This window comes from Misgurnus anguillicaudatus, chromosome 24 (genome assembly GCF_027580225.2).
Source record: "Misgurnus anguillicaudatus chromosome 24, ASM2758022v2, whole genome shotgun sequence".
Lineage (NCBI taxonomy): Eukaryota > Metazoa > Chordata > Actinopteri > Cypriniformes > Cobitidae > Misgurnus > Misgurnus anguillicaudatus.
This window is the reverse complement of record NC_073360.2, coordinates 16,198,089-16,214,766: the sequence shown is the minus strand read 5'-3', so window position 1 is coordinate 16,214,766 and position 16,678 is coordinate 16,198,089. Positions and strand designations below refer to the sequence as shown.

General features: G+C 38.3%; 1 protein-coding gene across 2 annotated transcripts in view; it reads left to right on the top strand.

Annotated features, from left to right (window-relative positions):
* The window catches only part of hip1 (huntingtin interacting protein 1), a 46,352-nt gene extending 35,758 nt beyond the window's left edge, over nucleotides 1-10,594 (top strand). For both annotated transcript variants that reach the window (XM_055196185.2, XM_055196186.2), the window contains exons 18-31: nucleotides 613-807; nucleotides 892-1,039; nucleotides 1,156-1,242; nucleotides 2,518-2,625; nucleotides 3,941-4,077; nucleotides 5,254-5,364; nucleotides 5,464-5,522; nucleotides 5,733-5,826; nucleotides 5,930-6,030; nucleotides 6,239-6,344; nucleotides 6,427-6,550; nucleotides 8,991-9,052; nucleotides 9,130-9,247; nucleotides 9,370-10,594. In XM_055196185.2, coding sequence (XP_055052160.2) covers nucleotides 613-807; nucleotides 892-1,039; nucleotides 1,156-1,242; nucleotides 2,518-2,625; nucleotides 3,941-4,077; nucleotides 5,254-5,364; nucleotides 5,464-5,522; nucleotides 5,733-5,826; nucleotides 5,930-6,030; nucleotides 6,239-6,344; nucleotides 6,427-6,550; nucleotides 8,991-9,052; nucleotides 9,130-9,247; nucleotides 9,370-9,380 — 1,461 coding nt within the window. In that variant the 3' untranslated portion in view covers nucleotides 9,381-10,594. The remainder of the gene's footprint in view (nucleotides 1-612; nucleotides 808-891; nucleotides 1,040-1,155; nucleotides 1,243-2,517; nucleotides 2,626-3,940; nucleotides 4,078-5,253; nucleotides 5,365-5,463; nucleotides 5,523-5,732; nucleotides 5,827-5,929; nucleotides 6,031-6,238; nucleotides 6,345-6,426; nucleotides 6,551-8,990; nucleotides 9,053-9,129; nucleotides 9,248-9,369) is intronic.
* Nucleotides 10,595-16,678: the final 6,084 nt, after the last annotated feature.

Genomic DNA, 16,678 nt, shown 5'->3' with positions numbered 1-16,678 from the left:
TCTGTCTTTATACGCCGTATTTAGTCCTCCGCCATGTTGATTCCGAACCGAAGCAGTGAGGGATTTAAAGGGACACTCCACTTTTTTTGAAAATATGCTCATTTTCCAGTTAAACATTGGATTCCAAAAAGGTAAAAATTCAATCTCCAGATCTGGCGCTAGCACTTTTAGCATAGCTTAGCATAATCCATTGAATCTGATTAGACCATTAGCATCGTGCTAAAAAATAAAGTTTCGATATTTTTCCTATTTAAAACTTGACTCTTCTGTAGTTACATCGTGTACTAAGACGGAAAAACTACAGAAGAGTCAAGTTTTAAATAGGAAAAATATCAAAACTCTTTGGTTATTTATAGCGCGATGCTAATGGTCTAATCCAATTCAATGAATTATGCTAAGCTATGCTAAAAGTGGTAGCACCAAACCTGGAGATCGGCTGAATGGATTCCAAAACGTTAAAAATCAGATATTGGAGAGCCTGAAATAAAAAGCCAACATGCAGTGGACAAAATAATTTATTGGCCAATACCGATATGGTTGCCGATATGTTGTGCACCCCTGTGAAAAATCAAGGTTTGGGTTTAATTAAATAATTTCTTACTCCCTCTGTAGTCACATGAGCAGATGAGTACTCAGCTTACTGCTCTGGAGGCGGAGAAGGCGGGGCTTATGGAGACGCTTTCTAAGAAGGAGGCGGAGTTGGCAAGTTTAGGGGTGGAGTTGGAGCGAGTGCAGAGCAGTCTGACCAATGAGCGGGAGAGTGGCGTAAAAGCCGCCGAAGCCCTGCAAAACCAGCTCAACGAAAAGGTAGGAGGGCATATAACTTGCATATAAAGTCATTTCATTTTAATTTCCCAAGCTTTCTAAATGCATGATCTTATTTTTCTATAGGAGAGTCGTGAACAGGCTCTGGAGAGCGAGCTGGTGTCCCTGCGCTGGACCGCTCTGCGTGGAGCTCTGGAGGAGGCGGAGAAGATCATACAGGACAGCCTGAATCAGCTGGATGACCCCGCACACATCAGCTGCACCAGCTCAGCCGGTCAGTAAGCGACTTAAATTACCCTCAGCTTTACCAAGACATACAGCTGTATAAAAGTTGCTCTGTGAACGTGTAATGAATATTACAGTATGGGTCCTGCTGTCTTGTGTATGTAGATTATCTGGTGTCCAGGTGCCAGGTGGCTGTGGACTGCGTGGAGAGCCTGCAGTTGGCCAGAGATGGCTTGGTGTCAGATAACACGGGTGAATTACCTGCACACACACACACACACACATACTCATTTGCTTTTTGCACTGTTGTTTTTCAACATATCACAAAAGTCTGTAGTGTTGGGAAAAGCACTTTATATCATGAGTAGCATGCATGTAGTTTGACAAGTTACAGTTTATTAAAGGTGCAGTGTGTAAATTTTAGTACATCTAGTGGTGAGGTTGCAAATTGCAACAAACGTTTCAGTCCACCGTTACCGAAACGCATAATGAAGCTACAGTAGCCACCACCGGACAACCATGTCATCGTTGGAGACAACTTAGTAAAAAATTTTTGTCCGTTAAGTAGGGATGCACCGAATCCAGATTTTTTGGGTTCGGCCGAATACTGAATCCACTGTTTAAGATTCGTCCAAACCGAATACCGAATCCTATTCGCATCCTTATTCCATGAACACTGTAAAACACATTAATGAAGTAAGCAACGTCCACAGCAGTGTTTTTTTCATTTTATTTGATTTTAACTGTAAAAAAAGGATATGCAACATTATGCCAGGATGGCAAGTGGGAAAAACTATTTTGACAATTACCATAAGCCTATGCATAATGCGGTGCGATGCGCTAGTTTTTTCCAGGTGCGTTCACGAAACGGCTCACCGGAAAAAAACTTATCCCCACGTCAGCACCCGATGTGTGTCATCAATGGCCGCATGACGTCGACCAGCGTAGAGCAAGCCTAGGGTTCGGTGGAAAAAAATCTAAGATTCGCCCGAACCCCGTCAAAAAGCCCAGTATTCGGCAGAATCCGAATCCTGGATTCGGTGCATCCCTACCTTTTAAGGGCTTTTGTAGAAACAAAATGGCGACTTCCATGTAAGGGAACCCTCTGTGTATGTAGATAAAACGTCTCATTCTAAGGTAATAAAAACATAACACTTGATTATGAAAGGTCTTTATACACCACTGATAATATAGGTATGTATTTTATATTGCATTCCTGTCAAGAGATCCTTGTAAAAGTTACACACTGCACCTTTTAAGTAGTCAACAGTCAAATATATGCTTTTGAAACAGTAGTTGAGTAAATTATCAAAAATAAAGTTTGTTTAATTTATTTAAAGGGTCATATTTATGTAATAAAAAAATACACTGAATAAGAAACAAGCAAAAATATAAATTTTTTTACCTAAAGAAAAGTAATATGATGTACATTACTATATTGTGTGAACATAACCTTGATATCTTTAATATTGACTGAGTAAGACCATGTCAGAGATTGAAACCATTTCCTGTATGTGTGTGTATTAGATGTTTCAGGGCTGGTGCGGGCTGCGACTCAGTTCGCTCACCTGGTGGGTGATGTCATCGTACAGGGCAGTGCCACCTCACACATGGTGCCAGTGGAACAAGCTGATGGTGAGCATGAGATCTCAATCACCCAAATTAAACAAATTGAACTTTGATCCTGTAGCTCAGTTGGTAGAGCATTGAGTTACAAATGCCAAAGGTCATTGGTTTGGAGACCCACATATTGATAAAATGCGTACTTCGTAATGCACCGCAACTCACTTAAGATGAATTTGTCTGCCAAATGCATAAATGTATGTAAATGAGCTTGTGTCATCACTTAAACATAACTGATGCAATTCATACTAGAAACTAAATTTCATCTTTATGCAATTTGTGCAAATGTTTGAAGTAAACTTGCCAATAAGATAGGTGAGGCGTGGGATTTTGTGATATAGGCACAACTAAAGAGCATTTTATTTACAATATTTCATAAAAATCTGGAAGGTATTGTTGCTTCAACAAATACTTTCTATGATAATGTATAGGCAGCAGGTTGTTATTGCAGAAATATGCCCCGATTAGGATTGTTATTAGGACTCGACATGAAGTGGAGGGTCTTGTATCACACTGAAGGGGCTTATTTAGCAATAACAAACGGCTGCCTGTACATTATCCCGCTTATTACAAGGCTATTTACATCATATGTAAGGTAAGAAAGGTAAATATTGATTTTAAATATTGAATGGAGACCCTCAGCGAGAAAAAAAACATTACTTTCGCTTTTAAGATAAGACATTCAAATGTCACGAACACACTATTTGGTTTTAATTATTTTTACAACTGATATCATATATGTTATTTAAAGACATAAAAATAAAAAAGACATATTTACATTTCATTTTTGTGTAATATAGACTGTACCTGACAAAAGTTACCTGCAAATGTCGTGACTAACCAATCAGAATCAAGCCGTGTAATAATAAGCCAGCAATTTAATATAAAATTAATAGTTTGTGTTCAGCTGAAGAATGGAAGTCATATACAAGGTAAAATATGAAACAATTCATATTTTGGTAAACTAGGACTATTTTAAGTTGACTTTTGGGCAAAAAATATCTAATACTCAGATCTCTGTATAATTACTTTACAGTACTAATAGAGACCTTATATAAAATGTCGTTTCCTTTCCCCGAGTCAGTCTTTATAAATCAAAAAGGTCATTTGTGTCACCGTGTCTTGTAATGACTCTGAAGATGCGATCGATTAGTTAAAGCTGCTTCAAATGGCGTTCCCACAACCACAATTGCTGACGTCACGGCCGTATATGGCAGAAAATCTGTGTCATGCGTCTGCTAAGCTTATGTGTGGTGTCTGCATGCGACAGATGGCCCGTCTCACTGCTCTCTTCTTTCTGTCTTTGTCTTCCTCTGTCCGTGGGCAGCGTTGGCAGACAGCGTGAAGGCGTGCGGTGCGGAGGCCCTGGCATTACTTTGCCAACTGAAGCAGCAGGAGTCTATGGGGACTGCAGACTGCAGCCGGCTGAGGGCGGCACTTAACGCTGTAATGGCCTTGGGCGAGGTGAGTGGGTCTTTAAGTCAATTATTGATTTTAGAAGTGTGTGATTTTCTTAGATAGGATGTGAATACAGTGAAATAATTCAAAGTTAGTGATAGAAAGTCAGGTCAGGTGCATTGTGGGAGAAAGTACACAGCACGATGCGTTTACAAATGTAGAAGATCCATACATTCATATGGGTGATTCTCACGAAAACTTGGTTTTAAAAATGTCAAGCATGAAAATGTAAAAATTGCTTAAATTTACTTTTTTTCCCACCAGACATTGAAAAACAAAGTCTGGAGTAAATGGGAACATTAATTTAAAAACTTTTACTTATCATTTAACACTTCTTGTAACATAATTTTAAAAATTAGTCCTAAAAAATCTCATTACCGCAACAGTCAGAAAACATCAACACTGACATATTTTCAAAATGACATGACAAACCTGAAAGAACATAATTTGGAGATTCTGCACATGCATTTAAAATCAAAGTATTATGCTTCTATTAATTAAATTAACATTTAATAAGCATCTGTTGCGGTAATGATAATCAAAATGTCGTGTAAGCATTCTGACAAGAAAATATTTCAAATTAACTGTAAAAAAAAAATGATCTTACCTGGTAGCCATCTTGAAGTAACTGGTTTATGTGCTTGGTCACTCAAAATCAAACTTTATTAAAATTCTGTATGTGTGCTTAAACTGTTCTCAAAAAGTGTTGCGGAGGATGAGAACATCAGGCATGGACACATAATTTTCCTAATTTTTCTTCATTATTATTATACATGAATATTCAGTAAATATTTTTTCTGTCATCTAAAGTAGTCTAGCAAAAAATCACTTTATTTTTTTTCTAAATATTTTTGTTTTAATTTGTTTAAATTACAACATAACACATGTTCAAACACAGCCAGAAGCATTGCGGTAATGAGAATTTCAGCAGAAAATGAGATAAAATTGACAAATTATAAATTCTTATGTTAAAATCACACATTGTGCAAGGTAGAACACAGTATTGTGTTAATTCTGATGCTTTTTAATATTACTATATTACACATTTTATAGCTAAAATCATAAGTGCCGTGGTGTTTCAATGGTTTCATGAGAATCACCCATATAACACTATTTCTGAAACATGTAGTATGCACTATGATGAGTAGCATATTATTTTTCTCACTTATTTCCTTTGAGCAGAAGTTACGACCACGGGGTCTGGAGCTACAGCAGGGTGAACTTGGAGATCTGGTGGAACAAGAAATGGCGGCCACATCGGCAGCTGTGGAGTCGGCCGTGGCCAGAATCGGGGTATTTGGACTGTTTTCTTCATGCCATACAGACAGATGCTTAATAAATATGCTCAGATCAACTCCTGATGTTTAACGTCTCTCTGTTTCTGTTAAACAGGAAATGCTCAATAAGTCTAGAGCGGTTGACACTGGTATCAAAATGGAAGTCAATGAAAGGTTAGACCAAGATGCAATGTAAGGTATTATGTGTTGCGAATACAAAGATTAAGCAATGACATACCCAATATTCATTGGTGGATTGTTTGGGATTTCCTCATCAAATGCATGTCTCAATTTTGGGCTTGATGTTTACTTTAGCTGTCCCACCCTGAGTATGTGATAGGCCTCTATGCGCTCTCAAGTGCTGCTGTTTGTCGCCCCCTACAGGATCTTGGCGTCTTGTACGGATCTTATGCAGGCCATCAAAGTGCTGGTGCTTTCCTCCAAAGACCTGCAGAGGGACATTGTGGAGAGCGGAAGGGTGAGCGAACTCGTGCAATGATTTTAGGAACCAGAAATATGATCTGTGATGTCATAAGAGTTAAAGTTAAAGCATAAATACAGCAATCAAGTTGTTTTTTCAGGGTGCTGCAAGCATGAAGGAGTTTTACGTCAAGAACTCCCGATGGACGGAGGGTCTGATTTCGGCCTCCAAGGCTGTGGGCTGGGGTGCCACCATGTTAGTGTAAGTATTTCAGACAGTGAGAAAACACATAAACGTAGGCTCTGAAATCTTATAGAATGAGCCACATTTGATGTAAAAACTGATATTGGCATACTTGTGATGGCACAATAATGCAGAATTGTGAAGTTGCGATTATAAACAGGTTATTGTTAATCCAATAAATGATATGATGTTACAATAAGTGTTTGATAATTGTTTTTTCCCGCAGTGATGCCGCTGATCAGGTGGTACAGGGCAAGGGCAAGTTTGAAGAGTTGATGGTGTGCTCGCACGAGATTGCTGCCAGCACGGCCCAGCTGGTAGCAGCGTCTAAGGTACAGCGGCAACAAATCATCATGCGATACCACGTGATGATTAAACCAAGGTTTTATATGATCCTGTCTCTGTTATCATCAGGTGAAGGCAGACAAGGGCAGCTCAAACCTTACCCGGCTGCAGCAGGCTTCCAAAGGAGTCACGCAGGCAACCGCGGGTGTCGTGGCGTCAACCAAGTCCGGCAAATCTCAGATTGAGGATACGGGTACGTGTTTTTATGTGTTTGCAGCAAGAGCTGTCGTACGTGGTTTTGGTTCCCCACGATAGTTTCCTGTCATTTGACTCTGTGGTCTCATCCCAGAAAGTAAACTAGTGTTGTCCTGACTGAGCAGCATGTGGAGTTTTCATTGACCTCCACAGACACACTGCCCCAGTTTAACTATAGCTGTATAAACTGGTTTATGTTGCTCTCCAGAGATACAGGCATCACCAGATCCAACTTTCCATTGCAATCTCTTCTGTGCCAGCCCAGGCATTTAACAACACTGACCAGTTTACACATTCACACCAGCTGTGAACATTGTTAATGCTGATAAGCACAAAATTATAAAAATAAATACAAATGCTAGCTTTACTTACTGATTTGTATGCTTAGAGCGGTTTACTACCCATGCTAAGAAAACAATTTATAAATGCATTATGTCATCGTCCACAGTATGCAAAATATCACTTTGCATAAAATGGCCAGATGACGTAGCGCAAATGTACAGTATGGTACAAATGAAGAGTTTGGTTCCAAAACGCAATACATCCATTTTGAATAATTACGATGAAAAGCACTATTTTCTGTTACAAACGTTCACATAGCATCTTTAGGTTATAAAAACATAATTCAAATCCATAACTTGATTGTCAAAGATTTATTACTAAAACTAATTATTTTTTCTACAAAATGCAATAAATCCATGACAAGTTTTTTTTTCAAAATGCTATAAATCTATTGAATCAATACATATAAATGTTCATTCATCTTTGCCATGTTGTATTCATTTAGTTGACTAGTTGTATACACTGATTAAAAAAATAATGGCATTAATCAAAAATGTGTTAGCATGAGAGAAGCTTGATGCTGTCCTGTGAGAATTTTTCCGTCGCCCGAGTGGCTTACGTTTCTCCCCGCCACCGAAAACCACAACAGGTTTATCAATGCCATTTAAAGTATTATTTTGTTTTTGTTTGTTTGTTGATCATAAAGTACAAAGTAGATGAGGAAAACTAAGATTCTGTGTACTCAACGTGCCGCCATTGTTTGTTTACATTGCATGGAATTGTGCGCTGTAATTTGTGGAGCGGATTTATTGCATTCTGCAGAAAATGAGGAGTGGCGTTTATTGCGTTTTGGGGAAAAAAGGGAGAAAAGATGACAGAATAACACTGCGGATATTGGATTTTGTGTAAAATTAAGAATTTGCTTTTTAATACTGACCTGATATAATACTGATTTTGGCAATAACTAATTAATTGTTTTTAAATGGCATTTATCGTGTTTTGGAATCAAACTCTTAAAAAATGTAAAGTGTAAATAGCCAGTAGTGTTACTGTATGTCAGCATGACACATTTCTATTGCTAGATAGTTGCATGTGGTTGGTTTTAGGAAGGGAACATTCTCATGCTACAGAGCATTTTTTTGGGACAGAAAGTTGTATATGGCCAAGTAGTAGAAGACCCATAATGCATCTAGTGCATATTACACATATACTGTTTGCTCTACCTGCTAAAGGTTACAAATCAAAGCCAAATGACAAGAAATAGCTTTCATTTCACCATCTAGGTTAACAATAATAGTCCGGCTATGAGTAACCCACTTCTAGCCATAATAAACCTGAATTTGGTTACATGCCGTTTTTGTAACTTACAAGATGTCTGATATTCTGTTATGTAAACAAAGTCAACATTGATTAAGGTGTTTGGTTTCATTTATTTATTTTTTGACTATGGCGCACAATTTCTGAAAAACGCTTTGGGAAAGGGAGGCGGGCCGAGTACCAAAACATACTTGTAGCCAATCAGAAGTAAGGTGCGTGTCTAAAGGACATCGTTGCGGGCGGGTCTATCATATGAAGGTTCAGATTCTATAGAGGGTATGCACGTGACGTCACCTTCGGCGAAAATGACTGCGGTTACGCCCACCGAGTGGCAAAAGACAGAGCGGCAGCATTTGAGTACAGTGTGAAATCAGCGAAAACACAGGGAAATGTTTGTCCTGTGGCGGCTACCATAGCTTCTCTATGCGTTTAAAAAGAGGGTGGAGCTGTGTACTGAGCCATTGGTTGCAATTAACAATCTCACCACTAGATGCCGCTAAACATCTACAAACAATACCTTTACATTTTCACTGACAGCCCAAATTTCATCTCGTTTTAGTCTGGATGTCTCGGCTGTGTTTGGATGGCTATTCACTGTCTTTGACATTCGAAATCACCTAAACAATCACGCCCCTACCCCAATAGAATCTGGAGCTGCCCCACACATACGCAACCCAGGCAACGATGTTGGTTACTGGACGCGCCCCTTACTGCTGATTGGCTACAGGTGTGTTTTGGTTCTCGGCCCGGCTCCCTTTTCCAAAGTGTTTTTTTTTTAAATCATGCATCCCGCCTTTAAATTTCACAGCTTTGTTAATGCTGAATGCTCTTTGTTTCAGATACTATGGATTTTTCCACTATGACTCTCACTCAGATCAAGAGGCAAGAAATGGACGCACAGGTGAGCGTGTTACCCTGTATTTTTAATTCGATCTGTACAAGCATTGAACGCATCTGACTCTTGAATGAATCATCCAGGTGTTGGTGTTAGAGCTGGAGACTCGGCTTCAGAAAGAGAGAGAGCGTTTGGGTGAATTGAGGAAGAAGCATTACAAGCTCGCTGGCGTGGCCGAAGGCTGGGGAGGAGAAGAGGAAGGTGAGACGGCCGAAAACACCAGTCAGTGCTAAATAATAGCTAACTAATATCAATATGTTAAGCATCCATCCTAAAGTATTTTCGTGTGTACTTGCGTGTAATTCAGTCTTTCTTTTTTGCAGGAACAGGTTGAGACGCGTCGCATTCTGCGCAGCAGCCCCGCCGAGCGGCCGCTTAGCTTCTTTATATACTCGATATCTTTCCCCTCTCCATTTTTATTGTACTTTTTAACTTTTTCTTATAATGTACATTAAAGCCAAATAAAAGGTGCTTTTTTTCTAACCCGCTCCCTCCCCTACCCCTGGAGTTTGATGATGAAGAGGTGTGTGAGAAAGGAAGTGGATTGTGTGGCACCACCTAGTGGACAAATAGGAAAGTGCAAGTGCTACATTTGGAGAATCTACCTTTCCTTTCCTCCCCTACCACGTAGAGCAATCTCCCCGTGAGACCACACATCCCATGATGCATTGCACAAGGTTAAGTCACCCCATCTGCAGGAAATGTTGATACCCTGCAACAAACCGCACCGGTGTGTGATTTCCACATCTCGAATGCATTCCTCAACGCCAGTCCGTCCTCCAGTGTGAGGGGGCTGCTGTTGGATAGGATCACCAAAAAGAGACCCCTAATCCGAGTACGGCCTTTCCCGATGCCCTCCTTAGCAGTGGTCGTTGGAGTATGGACAAATAAAAGGGCGTCGGACACAATAAATGACGACCCACTGTGGACTAACACATGAAAAAAAACACTAGTACACAGTAGAGCTCAGCTGAAGTTTTTATGATTCACTTTTTGTCCGTTTGTATTTGTATCTGTTGTATTTTTGATGGTGTTTTATGTTCCGTTTAAATTTTTTGTTTTGTAAATGAACCCAGAGTAGATTCATCCACAGGCTTTTTACTGTTAAACAATGTTAATTTTTAGGAAAAAACAAACTAGACGTTAAGTTGTCTAATAGCATATTTTAACAAAACTGTGTCTTGATGCATTTCACAGACTTAAAGTCCATGACTGAAAATGTACCGACTGTTTCGTGACCTCACGATCATTGTTATTGTAATAGCTCTGTATTAGGTTGTAATTTCCTCAGCACATATAGATAAGACACTATATTGAAAATGCATTACCGATAGTCTGAAGTAGTTCCGAAAAGCAAGATTTTGATTTTTAAGACTCGAGTTTCCTGTTCCTGCTCGGTTTACACTTAAGTGCTGTTAATACTACCAGTATCTGTTCATTACAGTATACGCACCCTTTCACAATGAGGCGCGAGAAGAGACATCCGTGCCTTCCAAAGGGAAATAAAGGTCAAGGATCACATTGCCTCGTAAAGACATCTAAAATCTTGATCTGAGTAGCATTAGGCTGGTGTGTTTTTTTTAAATTGGTGGTTTAATATTAGGAAGTGATGCTGAAATGATCAGGGCCGTGTGTGATGTCAGAACAGTCAGCTTCCAATGTGTTTGATGTCTTGAGCTTCCAGCGTGCCACTTTCTAAATCGACGTGTATCTTAAAGGGTTAATTTAAAGAAAAACTATTTCGGTCAAATTTCACCCAAAAAAAAAAAAAAAAAAATCAGGAATAACATGGTCTACTGTATTTTAAGACCATAAAGATGTTATTTTTATGATAATTGAATACACAAAATAGGATTCACATTGCTGTGTAAAGAATATCATAGAGGTTAAATAGTAATAAATCAGCAATAATTAATTTTTTATTATTTTTAAATGATAGCATGGTGTGTTATTACAATTATATTGTATTAATGCACTTGACTCTTTTATATACATTTGTTTTGTGCATTGCAATTCTTTTATGGTTTTCGTTTATATTTTGGGATGAGGTATGACCCTGATATTTCACGTTTTTATGAGATTGAGTTATAGTAGAGATGCAAGAGAAGAGGGCTGTTTATAGCAATGTAGACCACATGGCCTTGTAGACCAAAACTGTCTCCCAGCAGATCATGTCTAAACTAGGACTCAGTCCAGGCACAGAGACATGCAACAAACCACGGTTACCTCAACTTCTCCACAAAGCAAAACTTAATCAATTCCACAAATGACTTTATAGTCCTATTGACTCGATATGAATTTGGGTAAACCGCGCAGACGTGTGTTTTCTTTCATACTAATATTATAATGTCTGTTCTTACTCGTGTGTGTGTGTGTGCGCGCGCGTGTGTGTTTGAGTGGATGCTGTGACTGAGGTATGATATATATATACTGTATATCTCATATGTTGTTGTGTATTAATACCCTCATGTTGTTGTTTTTTCTCGTTGCACTGCTTTGGCTGTTATGTTAAGTTGCGACACTGGGTATTTAATTTCCGTTTTGTGGAGCGCCAAGACCTCCGGTTTTGTTTTATTTAGTTTAGGTTTGGTTGTGTCTAGTCTTGCCAGCTCAGCCACTCAACTGCCTCTCACTTTTGTCAATGAGAAAAACAAACAAAACGCTCAATAACATTTTGAAAAATATCTTTGTATGATATATACTTAAATTGTGTGTCGGTTTGTTTTCAGTTTTTAAATAAATATTTCACACATTAAAATAAGTTTGTTTGGTAATTGTTTTGTCGTTTAAAAATGCATAAGAATTGCTGCTTTGAATCACAACATTATGAAATAAATATGAATACATCATTACTGGGGATTCTGGAGGATTTTAGTAATTTATTCAGGTTAAGCATTTAGTGAGTTATTTTGTTGTGTAAGTGAAATCTTAGTCAACACAGAAGTGGTTTATCCCAGGTGATGTACTGCAGTGGTAAGTTTTACAGGATACTATCCAATAAAATACTATCCAAACTTTTCATTTTGCTCACCCTACTGGAAAAACAGCATACCAGCAAGACCAGCATTATGTTGTGTTTTGATGCTGGTGACCACAAACCAACATGGGAATTATGCTGGTCTATGCTGTTTTTTTCAGCAGGGCAAATGGGTATTATCTATCCTGGGACCAACCAACATATTATGAATAGGAATATCAGGAAAAATATACATAATTGAAATATCAAACTATTATATGGTACATCATATCAATTTTTTATTATTATTTATATAATATTATTTACATTCTATTTATTTCATATTTATATTTACAACTGGTTTTTGTGTCATTCACCACAACAGTAAAAAGCGACTGTGGGGGTGGCGTTTGCGTATGGCAGTCCCCCAGACAGCATTCAGACAAAACAGCAGGCCGGTTGCATGAAACTTCTTAATGGAACAGTATGTAAGAAATTTATATCATTTAATCATAAAATGGCCTTGATATGTCACTAGACATTAAGAAATCATTTTAATTTCAAATACTTATATCACTGACAACAGTGGTCCGGCCAGGATTTTGTAATTTAAAAAGTGGAGTTGCAGCCCTCAACTGATGTTTATGTTGTCATTTTGTGTATTGGCCACCAGTTGTGTGATTGCAGTACCAGTTTTAGCCACAAGTTTTGTGATTGCAATACCAGTTTTGGCCACAATCCTACATACTGTTCCTTTAATGGACCTAAGTGTTTTAGCATTAAGGTCGCGATGAAACGGAAGTATCAATTGCCTAATTTTCCCCTGTGGTGACGTAGGGAGGTCACGTGTTACATATATAAAACGCACATTTGCAGACCATTGTAAACAATAAACTGACACAAAGACATTAATTAGTATCAGTTGACATACAACAACGTAGGAATGTCCTCTTTCAGCACACTTGTAAACACTGAGGCGGAGTTTCGCGTTCGTCTTCTGTGACCTCTTGACATCATGACGTATTGCGTGGGGTCACGCTGGCGCATCACGACACCGGATCTAGACGAGAAGTTGTGCTTTAAAAGTGTAAATTTGTTATTTTTCTTGTCAAAAATGACAATCGTTTTGCTAGATAAGACCCTTATGCCTCGTTTGGGATCGTTTATAGTCCTTTGAAACTCTGTTGAAAAAAACTGTTAAGTGTTGAGTTAAGTGTTAATTGTTGGTGTCTAAAGTCCATTAAAATGAGAAAAATCCTGCAATGTTTTCCTCAAAAAACATAATTTCTTCTCGACTGAACAAAGAACGACATCAACATTTTGGATGACATGGTGGTGAGTAAATTAACTGGATTTTTATTTTAAGAAATTGGAATATTCCTTTAACTCGGACATCATTAAATGTTGCTGGAGTTGCACTTACTTAAAAATTACAGCCTTTGAAAAGCATTTTAATCCAGGATAAGAATATTTCAGTTTTTATTTTTGTGTTTCGTTTGTATAAGTATTGTTGTTATTTGTAAATCCACGTCCGTGGAATATGGTGGAGTACACGTATGCTTTTGTACTCATTGGTGGATTATGTACACACATTATTTAGTTTTATAGATCCGTTATTTGAGAATGTCCTTGTAAAATTACGCCATAGGTGTTCGTGAAACGCCGCTACTGGTCCCGAAACACAGTTTGAAAACCCCTTCAAAAAAGTACAATTAAAACGTAAAATATAAATTTGTGGCCATTTGTAGCACGTGTTTTTTGTTTTGCAACTACAAGAAAACACACTTTCAGACAAGTCACGACATAATGTGAGGAAAGGGTGCCACCTGCTGGACAGCGTTGGTAGTGGATTATTTACACGTGTTCAAATAAATGTTTAACAAAATATTTCCTTATGGAAAAAATATGGTTTATTAGTTTACTTCTCCAGAACACGATGAATGCCATATAAGTGGTGACATTAACCAGAGATGGTTTAGTGATGAAAGTGAAAGATATGAAGGTGTGACGCTAGTCTCAACCTCATTGGACGCGCCCACAGCATCAGTGAACACGCCCACAGACTGTTCACGCACCATTTATGCCCATAGTCAAACGTCAGGCTCACATGACACTGCTGTTACGGGTTACAAAAACATCATCTTGAAGCCTTGAAATATGACTGTACGCTATTTTGACTGTAATGTACCAGAACCTTATAGCACTAAGCTAGAAAACCACAAACAACATTTCACCGAATGCACTTTTTATATGACATAATACATAAGTGATCCTACCATCTGATTTATATTTGGCTGCATGTATATTCTCAAGGAAAATGTTTAATAATATAAACATTTACATGTATGCATTTTACCCAAAGTGACTTTACAACGTGTACTTTTTACTATTATGTAGCCTGTGGTTCGAACCCATAACCTTTGCACTGCTAATGCAATGCGCTACCGCTTGCACACTACAGGAACACTGACTCATAAGAGTACTCGACACACACACAGTCTGGGACTAAATATAGACCACAGGAATAAATCAATCTGTGTAATGTTAAACAAATGCAGAGATTACCACAATCCCTGAACCAGAGAGGAAATAACATTCACATTTGTTTAAAGCTATAGGCATTCCTGCAGGTTTGTTTAACAGGGACTATGATGTTGTATATTGAAGTCTAGATTATGTTCTAATAACACCAAAGGCCACACTATGCATTAACACTAAACTGCAATATGCCACACACATATCCTATATATGTCGATCTTTACACGTATCTCTTAAGTGCGTGCTCAGTTCATTGTGTCAATGCACCAGTCTGTCTCTGAGTCAGTCTCTACTGCAGTTTTGACTCCTTGAAACAGATCGGCTATTTTTAGCATCTGCAGCTACAGTAACACTCCATCAGGTTACTGTGGCTTCGATCTCTATACCACAGGGGCTGAAGACCAAGTTGAGATTAAGGATTGCCTATGGAGTGATTATTGTGAATGTCGACACTGTTGAAAAAGGAAGGGTGGGGATTGGCAGTCACCTCCAAACAGTTAATATAGCATCAAAATCTCATGTATTAAACATAATGCCTTAAAGGGGACATATCAGGAAATCTAACTTAGTTTTGGTAAACCATTCTCTGCAAGCATTTGAAAAAATAGGCCGATTTGGCTCCCTTTGTGATGTCAGAAGGGGATAATAATGCCCTTTAACCACGGCACTGCCATTTAGTGCAGAGATCAGCTCATTTGCATTTAAAAGGACACACCCAAAAATGGCACATTTTTGCTCACACCTACAAAGTGGCAATTTTAACATGCTGTAATAAATGATCTGTTTGGGCTAAAACTTCACATATGTACTCTGGGGACACCAAAGATTTATTTGACATCTTAAAAAAGTCTTGTGAAATGTCCCCTTTAAAGCAATATCTGATAATGTCAATTCTGTAATTGTTTCCTTACTCTCATGTCATTGCTAATCCAACTTTTTTCTGCGATGACAAAGATTTGGATTGAGAGAATATGTATCTTTCAGACAAGAAGTGAATTGGGGATGTCAAGCTCCGAAAGGACTTAAAAAGTATTTAAAGACATGAGAGTGAGTAAAAGTAGACTTTTCATTTTTGGGGTAACCTATTACTTCCCCAAAGCCATTGTGTTAAAGGAATATTCAATTTTCTTAAAAGAAAAATCCAGATAATTTACTCACCAATATGTCATCCAAAATGTTGATGTCTTTCTTTGTTCAGTTCAGAAGAAATTATGTTTTTTTGAGGAAAACATTGCAGGACTTTTCTCATTTTAATGGACTTTAATAGACACCAACAGTTAACACTTAACTCAACACTTAACAGTTTTTTTTCAACGGAGTTTCAAAGGACTATAAACAATCCCAAACGAGGCATGAGGGTCTTATCTAGCGAAACGATTGTCATTTTTGACACGAAAAATAAAAAATATGCACTTTTAAACCACAACTTTTCGTCTACACTGTAAAAAATTTGCTGTAGTTTTGCAGCTGGTTGCCAGTAACTTACTGTAGAAGATAAAGTCTGAAAATGTTTCGTGTTCATTTGACTTTGAACAAAATGTTGCCAGTAAATAACATAAATGTAAAATCTACAGTAAGTTACTGGCAGCTAGTTGTAACCAATAAACTGTAAACAAAGACATTAATTAGTATCAGTTGACATACAACAACGTAGGAACGGTCCTCTTTCAACGCACTTGTAAACACTGGGGCGGAGTTCACGTTCGTCCTCTGTGACCTCTTGACCTCATGACGTATTGCGTGGGGTCAGCTGTCGCATCACGACCGGATCTACATGACGAGACGTTGTGCTTTAAAAGTGTATATTTGTTATTTTTACTGTCAAAAATGACAATCGTTTCGCTAGATTAGACCATTATGCCTCGTTTGGGATTGTTTATAGTCCTTTGAAAAAATTTCTTCTGGACCGAACAAAGAAAGACACCAACATCCCGGACGACACGGTGGTGAGCAAACCATCCGGATTTTTCTTTCAAGAAAATGGACTTATTCTTTAAGCGTTACATATAAATAGGTGCTGCATGTTAAGGCAGATGCAGATGTGAGGTCACTGGCCACAAAAAGATAGTTCTCCCCAAGGACTCCACTTTCACAAGCCAATAAACAGAAGAGATCCAATCGGAGTGCAATGTTTCCCT